Here is a 15,757-nt window from a genome sequence, read left to right on the forward strand (position 1 = left end):
CACACACACAGAGTCAGAGATGGAAGGTCAGGTGAACCAATGAGATAAACAGAATCAGAAACAATGGAACAATACTTACACAAGGTTAATTGCCCAGGGTCTTGGGTCCAAGGCAGCTCAGTGGCCAGTTGGGACTGTTTTAAAGACTAGAAAGAGGTTTTGGGAGAATGAAACCTCAAAATATAGAGGTACTCAGAGGTTGAAAGAAATCTCCTCAGCTCCTAGCACAGGGCCTTAAGTACTCAAACCTGTGCTCATTGAATACCTCCATGAATGGGGCCTAAGGTGTACTTCATTTAAAGTTTTAGGGCCCAACTGAAATCTCAGTTCAATCCGATAAGTAGTAAACATTTACTTCAGGTGCAATCCACAGTGGGATGTGGTCCCAGTCTTTAAGAAAATGACCATCTATTTGAATGAAAACAAGACTTGTATGTACTAAATGATTAAAAAGCATTACCAAATCTCAAAAAAAAAAAAAAAGCTACATTGGACATAATTCTTAAATGAAAGAAAAGATAAGAAATTTTTTTTTATGGTGACTACAGGGAAAAACGTTGGATACATTTTATCATGGAGGATGGAGAGAACCTTGGTGGGAGCTGGTTTGGTGCAAAAGAAGGGAGAAAATGTTCCAGAGAAGAACAGAGTTTACGCATAAGGTTTTACTTGGTGCGCGTGGAGCCTGAAGCATGGAGAGCAAAAAGGTCCTGAATGGCTGATAGGTAAGTCAGGTACGAGTTAGAAGCAGAGAAAAGGGGATGAAGGAGACAAATATAGACTGCCTGGAATGCCAAGGTGAGTAGGTTAAAATAATTTGATAGGGATAAGATGTCATTTGAAGTTCTTGAATAAGGGTTTTACTTTTCAAAATGCGTTATTGTAGCAAGAAGACAGGAACAAGAAAATAGTTCAAGGATGAGGGGAGAGAGACGGTCAGACAGGATGGGGGCATTGGATGTGGAAAGAAATGGATGAATCTGAGAGCTATTTCCAAAGACAAGTTTAGATGACTCTGTCCCTACTCCCAGGGTCTTCTAGAGAAAAATCACAGGCCCATAGGTTGGCACCTTTAATACATTCAGGATCTCCAAGCTTGGAACTTTACCCTCTCCCAGTCTCTCTAAGTCATTATTTCAAATGTTTGCCTCTTTTCTCAAGTTCCTTTCACTTCCTTAGTCATCTAAGAAGAATCCAGAGCCATCTTTGGAGGAAAAAAAAGGTCATAAAGTAAGAATTCCACCAACTCTGTGACCTCTACAGATGCACTTCGCTGCTCCCTCACGTCCCCCTCAGCCAGAAGCTGAGGCATCCGTGTTGCCTGTCCAAGGCTTATCTTTCCACTTTGCTGTAAGCTCCATGCACACAGGGCACAGCCGTGCCTGCCTCACTCACCACGGTAGGCTTTGCACTGACACTGTGCCTGGCACCCGGACTGACTATTCACACACCAAATCTGTACTCGGTATCTCCTACCAAGGAGCTTTATGCCACATGTCTTCAAATCCTTTCTCCTGCCTTTATTTTTAACCTTCCCTTTTCTACCGACATTTCCCCCTCAGCATGTACACATACTCAAGTATCTCCCATAATTAAAACAAAAAAAGTTCTGAACTCTCCCTTGATCCTGGTCTGCATGTGCATGTAGCCATCGCTCGATTTCTTTCTTCCCTTCACAGCTAAATTTCTAGAGTCATCTATGCTTGCTGACCCCGTTTCCCCCTACTCATCCACCTCAATCATTTTAGTTTCTGCCCCATCAATCCACTGAGATTGCTCTCATCAAGGCCGCTATTCACCTCCTTGTCACATTCCATGAACAGCTCTTTGGTCTTCATCCTTTTGCCCTCTTGATGGCATTTGACCTTGTTGACCTTCCTTCCTTGAACTGCTCTCCTCTTTTGGCTCCTGGGTCCCTCTTTCTCTTCACAGAGACTAGGGGCTTAATAAATATATATCTCGTAAAAGAATGAATGGCTTCACTTCTGTTAATATGGCATCTCTTGCTCGGCCTTCTCTGACCTTTCCTTAAATGCCGGTGTCCTCTAGGGCCATGTCCTTAGCCATCTCCTCTTCTTCTACACACCTCATTGGTCAAGATCATCCACACCAACAGTTACAATAACTAGTTATGTACTGCTCACCATAAAATCTAGCTAGTCGACCTGGGTCTTTCTCTTGCGTTCTAAGCTCACGTATGCAATTGCCTATTGGATACTTCCATTTGGGTTTTTCACGGGTATTTACCCCTTAGTCAAAAGACCGGAAGCTTGTCTCTTGTATCCCTAGCCCTTAGTCCCAAACAGCAACTAGAGGAAGAAATAAATGCATCAAAGATGTGAACTACTCCAGCGGTCAGGCTGAAGTCTTGCCTGACTGCTTCAAATCAGTGAACTTTTCTTTCTCTTCCTGAACTGATTTTCTGATCCAAACCATGGGAGAGCCTCGGCTCTGTAGAAACATAGGAATGTTCCATTCTGAGTATTTTCCCAGATAACTGAAGTTCACTTAGTTAAGTGCAAGACATTTTCATTTTAATTGTTTCAAATAGGGACTGTTAAGAAAGCTCTTACTAATTTCCTGTGGCTTACATAGTGGAAAGAACACGACTAAGGGTCATTAAGACCCACACGGACCTCTGGAGTATGGCTTTGGATAAACCACTTACTCCACACTATAAGGCTGAGTCTGTCATCTGGGAGTTGCCACTTGACCTGCCTGCCTACCTCCCAGGGTCAAATAAGAGAATGTAAGTGAAATGTTTGTAAATCCGAAACTGTTTCGCACAGTTATGTTACCATCATTTAACCAGTTTCTCGCTTACTCAGAAGAAGTCCTTTGAACTTAACTGTCCAGGGAAACAGTGAGGACGCCAAAGCCTAGAATATGTGTGCTTAATACTGTTTGCTTCTCTGCGGCCTGGCCAAAAATGCTACAATTTTCAATTATCTGCTCTTTTTGTTTTCCTCGTCTGCCCTCACTGTGTTAATTTTCACTGTTATCAGTGTTGCCTCTAAAAGCTCTTCTTTCCTTTTTTAATTTGCTGCTAATTATATGCTGTGGGTTCAGAGAATATGACTAGAAATGGGTATAGATGAAAAGAAAATAAAAGAAAGACTTCCCACGAGTGAAGTAAATGAACATCATTATATGTGACTGTTATGTTACTACCATTTCCCCCTTACGTCCTGGTTCTCGGATATGTTTTGAATTTATTCTCTCAGCAAGTATTTACTGAGCACAGTAGGGCCAGGTGCTGTGCAGGCACTAAAGCATAACCCCCTGCCCTCATGGGGTTTATAGTCTAGTAGGGAGGCAGGTAATAAAATCACAAATTACTGTGCAGAGTGGTTATTATAACAGGGGAGGTATGAGGAACTGTCGGACTACGTAACAGATGGGTCTGATGTGATGTAGGGCGTCACGATGGCTTCACAGAAGACATGACTTTCCAGATGAATCCTGAAGGGCGAGGAGGAATTTACCCGGCAGGGAGAGGTATGCGTGGGAAAGAGTTTCAGACAGAGAGACAGGAAATGGAAAAGTCCAGAGCACAGGAAGAGGTGGAAGGAGAGGGAGAGAGAGAAGCCCACTGAACTGAGTAGTGAAGAAGCTGAATTACAGAAGAGGTGGAGAAGAGTACGAGGGTCAGACATGGGGTGAAGCTGGAGGGTAAACAGGTCCAGAGTTGGTAGCAGAATTCTGGATTCAAAAGGTATCACTGATTTGCATCTTCTTGTATTTTCCGCTCCCCTTCTAATTTTCTGACTAGATTGGACATTTCCTTTAATTAAAAAGGACTCTTACTTTTCCTTTGATTTTGGTAGTGCCACCAATTCATGTCCCTAGTATGATCAGTGAATTGATAGAGCAAACAGCAGTAGAATGCTGCCACATTCATTAAGAGGTTGACATTATTACCTCAAAACCTTATTCTCAGAAAAAGCAGAGGATGAGATCCTCAGTCTGTCATTTACTAGCTCTCTAATTTGGGGACAGGTTATTTAACCTTGTTAAGGCTCAGTCTTTTTCACTAGCAAAAAGGATATATCAACATTTAATTCACGAGGGAATCAGAGGATTGATTAGATATTTACATAACATCTAGCAGAGAGCACCCAACAAATGCTAGCTCCCTTCTCTCCTCTCATTTCCCTCCCCTGAACTCCTACTCCATTCTTTCTACCTGCCCCCACACTTTGCTCCACAAGCGTTTTCTCTCCTTTGCCATTTTCCAAACCTCCTTCCTCTCAGCCTACGAATGGCCTCCAATTCTTGGCTAAAAGTATTCTCTCTCAGTCCAGCTCCCCATTCCCGAAAGCTACCTTTCCATTTCTGTTCATCCCTTTACCACCACATTCCTTGAAGGAGTGAACCCTGCCCATCCACGTGGTGTCAAGGATCCTGGGCTCTGGACCCTGGGCTGACAGAGGCGGGAGAAAGAAGTATGTGGTCACCCAACCACTGTCCCCAAGGAGGATGACCAATGGTTTGGGAGTCAGTGTAGGCTGCCTGCCTCGACCTCTGAACTTCAACTTACTCTCCAGCTTTTCCCAACCAGCCAACTCTCCAATCCTTCCCCTTCTGCTAGAACTTTCTGGTAAAGTCACCAAATCCCAGGGTCTGTCATCAGTTCTCATCCTGTGCTTAAGCAAACTCTACCATTGATCACTTCCTTTTCAGCACACCCATTCTTCAGCTAAAAGTCTGTTGAAGCTTCTAACCCATTCCCACCGAGCTAATGATTTCACTTTCCTGACCAAACACCTGTAGTGCCTCTCCACTGCCGTCAAAAGTCTGAAGTCTTAAGCCACTTCTTTTTTTTTTTTTAAGGTAAGAGAAATAAATGAATAAGAATTTTATTGTTGAATGACAGTGAAAATCAATGGGTGATTAAGCCACTTCTTTAAGGCCTTCCACGATCTGGTCTTTTTCCTTCCTCACTTCTCTCTGAAACAACCTATGTTCCAGGCATACAGAAGAAATCACCACTTCCCGAGCGTGGCTTGTACTATCTTTTTTGTTTGTTTTACAGTGAAAAGTTTTAGTATTTAGAATTAGCCCGCTGGGCTCAGTTTAGGTGATCCCAAAGCATCATGGTCGGGAGCCAGTCAAACATATGCCTTCTTCTCTCCATCAGGCCTGATCAGGGTGGTGACCTTGGCCACGTCAATGTCATAGAGCTTCTTCACAGCCTGTTTGATCTGGCGCTAGTTGCCCTTGACGTCCATAGTGAACACACGTGTACTGTTGTCTTCTGTCTTCTTCATGGCTGACTCGGGCGTTAGGGGGAATTGGATGACATAGTAGGCGAGCTTGCTCTTCCTGGGGACGTGCCTCCCAGGATATCTGGGCTGCCTTCAGAGCTGCAGTGTCTTGGGCCTTCGGAAGGTGGGTGACGTGCGGATCTTTTTTGTGTGTGGCTGTCAATGCCTTTCAGCTCTGCTTTCTTTGCTTTCAGAGCCTTTGCTTCAGCTTTGGCTTTGGGAGGGGCCGGGGCTTCCTTCTTTGCTTTCGGCGCCATCTTTTTTTTTGTTTTTTATTTGAGCCAAACTGACAACAATGCTGGGAAACAAAGAGTTTAAATGCTCCCTGCCCTGTATGAGCTTCATGCACTGTCGGGTTATGCTTCTCCCCATCATTTGAGAAGCATTTCCTCCTCATCTCTGCCTATTAAATAGTTAAATCCATCATCCTACGTCTGCCTCTTCAGCCCTTTCTATCAAAAAGAATGGAAACCTCTCTTTACTCTCATAATTCTTTAAACTTTTATGAAAGCTAATGACATCGTTTGACTTATCTCCCTGAGCAGGCTGTAAGATGCTTGATAGTTTTGCCTCATTCAGGAACTCCAAGTGACCCTCATGCTTCTCTCTTTAGCAGCTAGGAAGCAATCAGTAGGTGTTTCCTCTGTGCTCAATGCTGCGCTGACACCTGCTGGTCACGTCTGGTCCAGCAGCCCTGGCCCCAGCGCCTTCCTCTCGCCCGTGTTAGGGCGGGCACAGCCTGTGCCACCCTTGCCCAGCCAGGCACTGGAAGCGTATGCTGGTGGTAACACTGCCCCACTGCACCACCCTTCCTTGGACACTCCTATGACACACTGGGACCTGCCGGTCTCTGGCTTGCGTCTGGCGTCTCCAGCCTAAGTTCAGTTCAGAGCACAGCTTTCCTCACTGGCCGCCACCCCGGCAATTTGTACTTTATATCCTTCCCAGTGCCAGAAGTAGAAGGAGAACACGATCTCAAGGACTTGGGCAGCAAGGAAAGACAGACAGACAGACAGTCTGAGAGCAGGGCATTACGTGCGATCCCTCCTCCTCACCTCAAAGAATCAAGACGATTTCCTGGAGTCCAGACTATTTGCTATTCCTTTTGACCTTTGTCTTATTTCTAGGAGGTTCTTGAGTCACAGACCTTCTGGGTGACAGCATGAAGAACCGGAGGTGGAGGAGAGTAGGTAGGCGGGGCTTGAGAGGTGGGGCCAGGCCAAAGGGCCTCTTCACTTAGGAGCTTCTCCATTCTGTCAGCTCTCCCGGAACATCCAAGGCAAGACTGGCACCCAGTACGCAGCAGGTGAGGGACCGGCAATGACAGAAGGGTAGGCTTTAGGGGTGATGGTGGCAGAAGAGTCCCAGCTCTGACTGCCTGAGCTTTCTGTATTGTGAGACTCTCATTTGATAGCATTCTTGGGTGCCGAGTGGAGAGGTCCAGCTCAGTTTTCCCTGGGGAAAGGCAGCCTCAGAGAGATGGATGTGGTCTGGGATGTGGAGAGGGCACGGTTGAGGCCTGGAGGTGGAGATGGGTGTGTGACCAAATCCTGAGAGGTGCAAGGCAATCTTAGGAGACATGAAATAGATGTGAGGGCCAGTGGGAGAGCATGGCCAGAGGACCACAGGCCAGGACCCAGCCAAGAGAAGGAGGGAGACTGAGGCATGGAGAGAGGGAGAGGATGGTGGACCAAGTTAGGTGGCAATGGGGACAACGGAGAGCCAGGTAACAGGAAGGCCCGGGAGGAAGGAAGGCCCACATGGAGCAATCTGCTCTTCCGGCCCTGGAGCGACGTTCAGGAAGCCCCAGGCAAAGCCAGGAGCGAAGCAAGTTTCCAGGCTCCCACTGGGCAGATGGAGCTGGGCAAGAAATCCCCCAGGTACAGGCAGGAGGTACCCCTGCTCCTGCCTCTTACACACCCATTTGGGTTTGGGGAAGAGGGTGAGGCTGCTCCTTGCTGGCTGCGGTCATAGCCACATCCTGCAGAGCTGGGGAGGGGGAAGTAAAAAGCAAAACAACCAGAGCCACAGGCACAGACCACGGGCAGAGAACCCTGGATGTGTGTGTCCCACTGATGGGCCACCGGGAGGGTCCCCAGCTGGGCCCCGGCAGGAGACCTTAGCCATTTAGTACTGCCTGCCCCCTGCCCCCACGACAGGTGCTTGTTTCTCACATCGAGAGCAATCCACGGAATGAGGTTTTTTGGATTATTTAGTCTGAAGCCCATTTTTATCATTTGCTAGTTATGACTTTGGCCAAGTTGCTCAATTTCTCTTCGCTTCAGTTTTCTCACTGCAAAATGGGGATACCTACCTCACAAAGGGCTGCGAAGACTGAGATATTTCACATAAAGCACTCGGCACGCAGCAGGTTCTCCAGGTTGGCTATTAGCTTTATCAGGACTCCTGGGACCCCCGTATTTCTCACTTATTTAAAGGACGTACATCACACTAGCTGACATGGGCTTTTGGAGTCAGAAACAGTCGTGTTTGACGTTGGCTGAACTATGTCACGTAAGCCTGTTGGCTCAGCTATAAAACAAGGATAGAAATACGTACACCTCACAGATGTGTGGTACCTAGTCAGTGTCCAAAAATGCTGCTGGGACAATCCCATGCCACGTCTTATCTTTTCTACTGTAGCAGCAATGGCGTCTTCTCCTTGAGACATAACTTATGGTGGGCCAGCCTCCCGAGTGCCCTCATTCCTCCAGCCAAAACCATGACTGCCCTGTGTGTGGGCTGCTTTCTGCAGTACTGCAGGAAAAAAATAGGAACCGAGCATCGGGGGCTGAGGGCCCCAGGGACAAAGAGATGACAAGCAAAAATGATGATGAGATAGAAAGCAAAGAAGAGGTAGGAAGGGGAAAAGCCGTTCTCTTTCTAAGGAAACCTGTGACCCTTCTGCTGTGACTGACCACACAGCTCCACCCCCGCCCCCTCCCCCAGGAACCATGGAGCCCTTCAGCTCGAAGAGTCTGGCCCTGCAAGCGGAGAAGAAGCTGCTGAGTAAGATGGCGGGGCGGTCCGTGGCTCATCTCTTCATCGATGAGACAAGCAGCGCGGTGCTCGACGAGCTCTACCGCGTGTCCAAAGAATACACGCACAGCCGGCCCCAGGCCCAGCGGGTCATCAAGGACCTCATCAAGGTGGCCGTCAAGGTGGCCGTGCTACACCGCAGTGGCTGCTTTGGCCCCAGCGAGCTGGCCCTGGCCGCCCGCTTCCGCCAAAAGCTGCAGCAGGGCGCCATGACGGCGCTCAGCTTCGGCGAGGTGGACTTCACCTTCGAGGCGGCCGTGCTGGCCGGGCTGCTGACCGAGTGCCGGGACATGCTGCTCGAGCTGGTGGCGCAGCACCTCACGCCCAAGTCACACAACCGCATCCGCCACGTGTTCGACCACTTCTCTGACCCAGGCCTGCTCACGGCCCTCTACGGGCCTGACTTCACTCAGCACCTCGGCAAGATCTGTGACGGGCTCAGGAAGATGCTGGACGAGGGGAAGCTCTGACGGCCAGGCCGGCACACTCCACCTGGGCCCGATGGCCGACTGCGAGGCGAGAGCTCACGGGCTTTCTAACCCTGCTCCCTGCACTAACGCTTTCCCAGTCCTCAGGCTTGTCTTTCCCTAGAGTGCTTGTGACTCTGAGGCCACGCCACCCCCACACTGCTGGGGGAGGAGAAATGATGCTGGGACTTGAGGCCTCTCTCCCACTCCAGCCCCAGGACAGGAAACAAAACTGCCTGAAAAGATGAAGTGAAACTTGGATCTCTTATTTCCCCCATAAGGGAGGTTTGAAGCAGGGAAGCCCCCTCCCATATGAACCAGGGGGAGAAGGCATAGTCCATTTAACCCCTTTGGGGACACTGAAGACAGGGGGGTCAGGGGGTTCTGACAGACATCCTGGATCTCCAGCTCTAGGCAGAGCCTAGACAGACTCCAGAGGCTCTGTCCCAGGTGCAGGAAGAAGGGGCGAAGGCAGGGGAGAGTCTCACAGGGGAAATAAAACTACTAAAACATGCACAGGGCTCAACGTTTAATGTCTCCAGCTTCTTGTATCCTATGATCATCACGGAGGAAAGAGGTATGTAAACACCACTTATCTCACCACTCACCATTTCCATATAGGAGACTGAGGCATATCTGAAATATCACTGGGGTTCCCTTGCCTACGTCTGTTTAAGAAACTAAAAAAAAAAAAAACACCCCAAGAAAACCACTGTACTGCAGATAAATACACAGTGAGAGGCAAGGCAGAGATGGACAGGCTGTGGAGAGGAAGGGTTCTAACAAAAAGACTCCCACCACAAAAGGACCCCACAACTGTCCTCCTCTTCGAATTCCAAGGCAATTCTTTTCCCATCCCAAGGCTCACACAAGCTGCACAGAGGAGCAGCTTAGACGGGTGAACTGGTGGCAGAGTGAGCTGCGGTGCCCACATCCCTGTTTTGTCTCAGAGCAAGAGTTGTGAAAAGCTTCCAGTGAACTGGTTAGTCAAGACTGAGCCCAAATTCTTTCCTTGGAGACTGGGGAACCGGCTTGGCACAGTCCGCCATTTCGGCAGTGGGCTAGGTCACCGACTGCCCGTCCACGTAACAGGCTTAGCTAAGAAGGCGGGGGAGACTGGCTCCTTGTTCCTGGGCTCCCCTCACCCCGGGGCTAGAGAAATCCCATTCTTTAGCTAAGAGTGAGGAAGAATAAGATACAGCAAATAAATATGACTTCAATATAGCACCAAATAAATTAGGTAACATAGTTGGAGGTGGGGAGGAAGTTAGGGGCTGGGGGAGTCCCTGCCTCCCTGCTCTAAGGCCAAGGAACGGTGACAGGGATGGGAAAGGCAGCGGGGATGTAAAGGGCCTTTGGAATCTAAAGGACAACTCTGGATTCAGCCCGAGAACTGAGGAGGGCTGCAGCCCCATCCCCTCCTCTTGCTGACACAACTGCCCCAGGCCAAGGACCTCGTGACAGGCAGGCTGGGAAGACGGCAGGAGTGAGGCAGGTGGGAAGCCATTTCCTTGAGCCTCGTCGCAGGCTCCTCCCCCCTTCAAGTTGCTTCTTAGCATCTTGCTTCTCTCAGTCAGTTCTGGGGACATCAGAGCTTGAAGATTTCATCCTCCTGGTCCCGAAGCGTCTGGGTTCGGGAGGTCCGGGTCAGCGGCACGGGACCTAGGACTGCTCGTTGCTGCATCTGAGGGGAGCTCAGGCGAGGCGCTGAGTCCTCCCCAGGTACCCTGCAGGGGAGGAAAGGGGAGAGAGAGGGACAGGTCAAGGGGAGAACGCGAGAAGGGGCCAGGTGAAGAGGAAGCAGCCCTCCTGTAATACACTGGAGCTGGGTGTTCTAAGGCGGAGCCTCAGTATTGTCTGGACAAATCCTAACCCACTGCTCCTTCACGGATCATCAGAGCAGTAAGAACAAGTCAAGTCTTTTACTCCAGAGAGAACACAGAACCGTTTCCCACTGCCCCTACCCGTCCCAGCAGCGCCTGGCTCTGCTCCTTGTCTTGGGGCCACCTGGCTTCTGCTGACACTGAGCTTACCTGTGTGTCTGGTCAGGTAAAGCTGGGAGAACGGAGAAGTTTATGGAGGAGCTTAAAAGGAGCCATGCAAGACTCACCCACTTTCCCCTTTTTTCAGCTTCTGGGCAGCTGCCTTCTTTGACAGGCTGATCTGTGAATCGAGCTTCTTAAGGAAATCAGAGGCAGAGAGATCATGGATGGCAGTGGGGGGGTCCTGGCCAGGTGTGGGAGGGACTTCCCCATTGGTGCGGCCGGGACCTGTCTCTTCTTTCTTCTTCTCAGCTGAGCGTGGCCGAACTTTACCCTTACTTGGCTGTCCCTCTTCCTCTCCATCTTTCTCTTCCTCAGAATCCAAGCCATTGAACAAGTCTCTGGGCTCTGTCAGGATGGGGATGTAGAGGGTTTTCTTCAGGAAGATGGAGTCATTAGTATAAAGGCGGTTTGCACGCTTAATGTGTTCCATCTTTAAAAAAAAGTCACCAGGATTAATGACAGTAATAACGACAAATCTTATATTTGCACAGCATCTCATGCCTTTTAAAGTGATTGCACAGAGCCTTATCTGACCCTGTAACAACCAAGCTAAAGTACATAGGGCTGATATTATTCCTATTTTATTGATTTGGTCTTAGGGCCCTTTTACATTTTTAAAAATTATTGAGGACAAAAGCTTTTATTTATGTGGATGATAGCTGTCAATATCTAAGGTATTACAAATCCTCGTATCTGCCCCTCCATTCACTCTGTTGCAATAACATGTGATTCAGCCTGTGGAAAACACAATCCACTCATGAGAATGAGAATGAACAAGGCAAGTAAAGTCTTTATTACTTTATGATTACTATGAAAATAGTTTTGACTTTGTGGATTCCTGAAGAGTCTCAAGGACCCCTAGGCACCCCTGGACCTCACTTTGGGAGCTTCTGTTAAAGATGAAGGAACTGAGTTGCCTAAGATAATCCAGCAAGTTAATGACAGAGCTAGGGCCTTTTCACTCCCCTGGGAATGCTTTCCACAGTACAGTAGTAATCATTTCATTGACCAAATGTTTATTTAGTAGCTATTTATTCATTACTGAACATGGTGACAGGTATCGCCATCTATCTACTTGCCTCCCAAGGTCGAAATATCAATCTCACCCTTAACTCATACTTTTCTGTCACCACCCAGACCCAAGTGGTCAACAAAAGTGCTGCAAAAATCTCTCTCACATGCGGTTTCATATTCACTCTACTGCCATTACCTTAGAACAACTCTTAATATTTCTCCTCTGGGTATTACAAGTTTTTTAACTGGTCTTTCTCCATTCCTCCTCATCCTCCACCCTGCTGGTATCTATCTTTCTTAAAAAAATGAATCTGATCAACCCATTACCCTGCTTATAAACCTCCTATGGCTTCCCATTGGCTGAGATAAAATGCAAATTAGCATTCCGGGGCGTCCTCAATCCAGCCCCATCGGATGTCCAGCCTCATCTCTCTTCTTCTGCCGCCTACACATTTTGCCATCCGGAACTTACCATCCCCTTCTCAGCCTGGAAAACTACTTATCAACTATCACTCCCCTAGTGCTACCTTCTTCAGGGCTCTCAAAGCATACTATAAATATTACCATAATAATGCCCATCCTATTATATTGTTATTGACCTCTTTGCATATCTGTCTTGCCCAAACTCTGTAAGTCCTTTAAGGGCAGGATGGTGACTTGCTGTGTATGTATCCCTAAAGCACACACTTGGCACACAGCAGAGGCTCATTAATGCTTTATGAATAAACAAACTAGATAATAAAATATAGAAACCACAGATATAGTATATTTGTATTTTATTGTCAGAGGCCAGGCAGCCAGTTTTTCTAAAAACTCACCCCATATTGTTATCAGTTTGGGAAATCCTATTTCTTACACCTATCGAGTATCCAAGCTGTTTCCATCCTGGAGCAAGACTATTACAATAAACTTGACTAATAAAATATTATGCTATAAGGTGTTTAAAAATAAAACCAGATTACTCTGAACAATCAAAGAAGTTAAAATTGGCTTGTAGTTTTGCACTTTCACTTTGCCTATATAATATCTTAGGTCCCTCTGAGCTCCAAGATACTATGAATTAATCCGGGACTTTTCTGTTGCTTTCGTTATTTCCTAGAAGTACCATATAGGAGGGGACAGCGTTCCACTCTTAAAAATGAAAGACCCGAGATCAAAGTCCAGAGGAGTCCTAGGCCACCGAGCCGATCTTTAAGAGCTAGAAAGGCCATTAGAATCTAGTTAGTTTAACAGCGGAGTACAAAGTGAGGGTTTTAGAATGAGCCAGCCTCGTCTGAATCCTAGCTCTGCTGATTAGACTAGTTGTGTAGTCTATGGCAAGTTATCTCCCTAAGTGTCAGTTTCCTTATGTTTAAATGAGAATAGTCACACCTACCTCATAAAATCTTACGAAGATAACATGAAATACCATATAGAGTTTGGCATACATTAAGTGCTTGTTGAATGATAGGTAGGTAATAACTTAGGTAATTATCATTATTTAATACATCTTCCTCATTTTACAAATGGTGAGGAAACTGAGGCCCCAGACAGGGGAAGTGACTTATGCAGCCACTCAGCTGGTAAGAGACAGAATGAGGCTGGAACGTGGAATTCTTGACTACAGAGCTTTTCTGTACTCAGAAAGGTACAGGGCTGTCAGAAAACCTCAATAAATAAATCTTGATTCACGAGTAGCACCGTTCTCTGCGCAGCTCCTGAGTCGCTACTGCGATGGACGGTCTGCTCAGTACTTTAATATCCACTTCCTTTGCTCAGACCATGCCCTCTACTTGAAATGTTCCCTTTCCCATACTCCCAGTCTCCATGTGTGAAAATCTTAGCCGTACTTTCATTCACTGAGAAAACATCTATTAAACTTCTGTGTGCTGAGGACTATACCAGACTCTAAGATATAAAATGGAAAGGAAATAGTTCCATCCCTGAAGAAGGGTACAGGCTATTGAAGACAAAGATGTAAAAGGTATAAACAACTGGATTACACCCCAGGTTTGTAGAGAGGAGCCTAGAGGAAGGAACTTCTAAGTCTTTCAAGGCCCTTCACGATGGCGCCCTTGAAATCTTCACTGATGTCCAACTTTGCTCCCTTCCAAATGAAAAGTCATCTTCTTGTCTGATTCCTGCCCCCCTCTGTTAATACCTCTACAAACTCACCATGTTCTGTCACCTACAGTCACTATTTGTGTCCCTGTCCATTTTTCACTGGACTGGAAATTACATGAAGGCAACAACTATACATTTTATGTTTCTATCTCCCAAGACGGCTACCACAGTGCTTTAAACTTCCCAAGCATAACAATGTTGGCCAAATTCAACAGGATATGGAAAAAAGAAAAAAGAAAAAAAACCTCATCAATTTTAGTGCAATATATTTTCACACCTATTAAGTATACTCTATGCATGACCTGAAGTACTTGGTGTAGAGAGTACCTGTTTTGCACCAAAGAGGCCACCTTCCTGGAAAGAAGGCAGAGCATTGAGGCGGGGAAAAAGAATAAGAAGAAATCGGCACTTTAGGAACTTAGAACTGAAAACCAGCTCTCCATTATTTGCCGTAAATTTTTAATTATTCTCAATTAAAAAGTTTCTATGTGGTTCATAGTACGGACTTTGGAGTCAGACAGACCTGTTTGAATTTCCACTCTTACGCTCATTCGCTATTCGACCTTGGTCAAATTGATTAATCAATCTAAGTTTCAGTTTCTTCATCAGTGAAAAGGGGACAACAATTGTATGCTTATAGGGATGTGAGGCTCAAATGTTCTAATGTATGTAAAGCCGCCAGCATCTTGACTGATATAATAAATGGGAGCTGCCCCTTTCCACTGGGATAACGGGACACGATGTGTCCCCACCAGACAGTGCAACCCTGAGATGGGAAAACAAAAAGATAAAGATAGATCAGACAACACAACACATTAGGGAAATTTCAGGGGAAATTGCCTAGAAGCGCCATGACATTCTCCAGAGGAATAAATCTCTTCTAACTAGTTGCCCACATCTCAATCCTGGAAAACTCACCGTCACGCCGTATTTGAGCGCTAGTCCAGCCAGGGTGTCTCCGGGCGCCAACTGATGCTCCAGGCGTCTTTCCCTTACTGGGGAGCAGGCCGACTGCACCAGGCTTCCATAAGAACGAGCTCGGCTCCCTTGAAGCAGTCCTGACCCCCCGAGGGGGGCTTGTCTGGAAGGAGAAGCCATCTCCACACCCTAAGGGCAGCTGGGGTTGCAACTGCGGGAGGCCAGGCTAAGCCACCGATAGTGACTGGCCGGAATCTGCTAACGACAACCAGGGGATTCCTTTCACTTCTGTCTTCCCTCCCAAGTCTCCCCCAGCATTATGCTCCCCCCTCTCCCCCCTCACTTCTCCTCCCCCCAAGCTCCTTTCCCCCAGATCTATACCCTGAGTATTCAATCCCTACCTGAGTCTCTCGTTAGGACCCCTCCAACTTTCGACCCTCTAAACTCGCGGCATTGACCTCTGACCTTTGAACTCTAGACACCTTTCTCACACTCGGCTCAGTCGGCCCCCAGGTCTGGCAGCCCTGCCTCCCCGCCCCCCCCCCCCCCCGAACCCCGGCTCCGCCCCGTCCAGGGGTTGGTCCGCTTGCGTGGTGAACAAATTAGGGCCCACCCAGGTGGGCTGTCACCGCCGCCGAAGCGCGTGATGATTGCGAGAGTTTGAAGTACACTCTCCACTCAGAGGTCCTCAAAGGCTCCCTCCGCATCTCAAATTCGGGCTCCACATCTAGGTTCTTATCCCTCCAGACGCCTCGAATATGACGAGATGCAGGAGCCTGGATCCAGCTCTTCGAAGAAAAGACTTCATTTCCCAAAAAGCTCCGCGCCTGCGGGGTCGCAGGGGACGATAGGAAATGCAGTCCCCCCCACCCGCGGGCTGGAGGCGGGCTTTCGGAGTCGCGCA

The 15,757-nt window shown here is 47.7% G+C and overlaps 2 protein-coding genes across 6 annotated transcripts; one reads left to right on the forward strand and one right to left on the reverse strand.

Annotated features, from left to right (window-relative positions):
- The first annotated feature begins 6,468 nt into the window (after positions 1-6,468).
- TNFAIP8L2 (TNF alpha induced protein 8 like 2) lies at positions 6,469-9,287 on the forward strand. Of its 2 annotated transcripts, none has more exons than XM_019739986.2 (2): positions 6,469-6,573; positions 8,217-9,287. In XM_019739986.2, the coding sequence occupies exon 2, from the start codon at positions 8,222-8,224 to the stop codon at positions 8,774-8,776; it is 555 nt and encodes a 184-aa protein (XP_019595545.2). In that variant the 5' UTR covers positions 6,469-6,573; positions 8,217-8,221; the 3' UTR covers positions 8,777-9,287. The 2 variants fall into 2 exon arrangements, with proteins under 2 accessions (XP_019595545.2, XP_019595547.2); XM_019739988.2 differs by having other exon boundaries at positions 6,499-6,573; positions 8,193-8,920.
- Positions 9,286-15,756, reverse strand: LYSMD1 (LysM domain containing 1). Of its 4 annotated transcripts, none has more exons than XM_019739985.2 (4): positions 15,467-15,756; positions 14,854-15,108; positions 10,884-11,248; positions 9,286-10,500 (listed from the first exon to the last, which is right to left on the reverse strand). In XM_019739985.2, exons 2-4 carry the CDS (start codon positions 15,031-15,033, stop codon positions 10,362-10,364), a joined length of 684 nt encoding a protein of 227 aa, XP_019595544.2. In that variant the 5' UTR covers positions 15,034-15,108; positions 15,467-15,756; the 3' UTR covers positions 9,286-10,361. The 4 variants fall into 4 exon arrangements, with proteins under 4 accessions (XP_019595544.2, XP_019595541.2, XP_019595542.2 ...); XM_019739982.2 differs by lacking the exon at positions 15,467-15,756 and adding an exon at positions 15,255-15,389; XM_019739983.2 differs by lacking the exon at positions 15,467-15,756 and adding an exon at positions 15,255-15,386 and having other exon boundaries at positions 14,854-15,111.
- Between the last annotated feature and the right edge of the window lies 1 nt (position 15,757).

Source organism: Rhinolophus sinicus, linkage group LG14 (assembly GCF_036562045.2).
Source record: "Rhinolophus sinicus isolate RSC01 linkage group LG14, ASM3656204v1, whole genome shotgun sequence".
In the NCBI taxonomy this organism is placed as follows: Eukaryota; Metazoa; Chordata; class Mammalia; order Chiroptera; family Rhinolophidae; genus Rhinolophus; species Rhinolophus sinicus.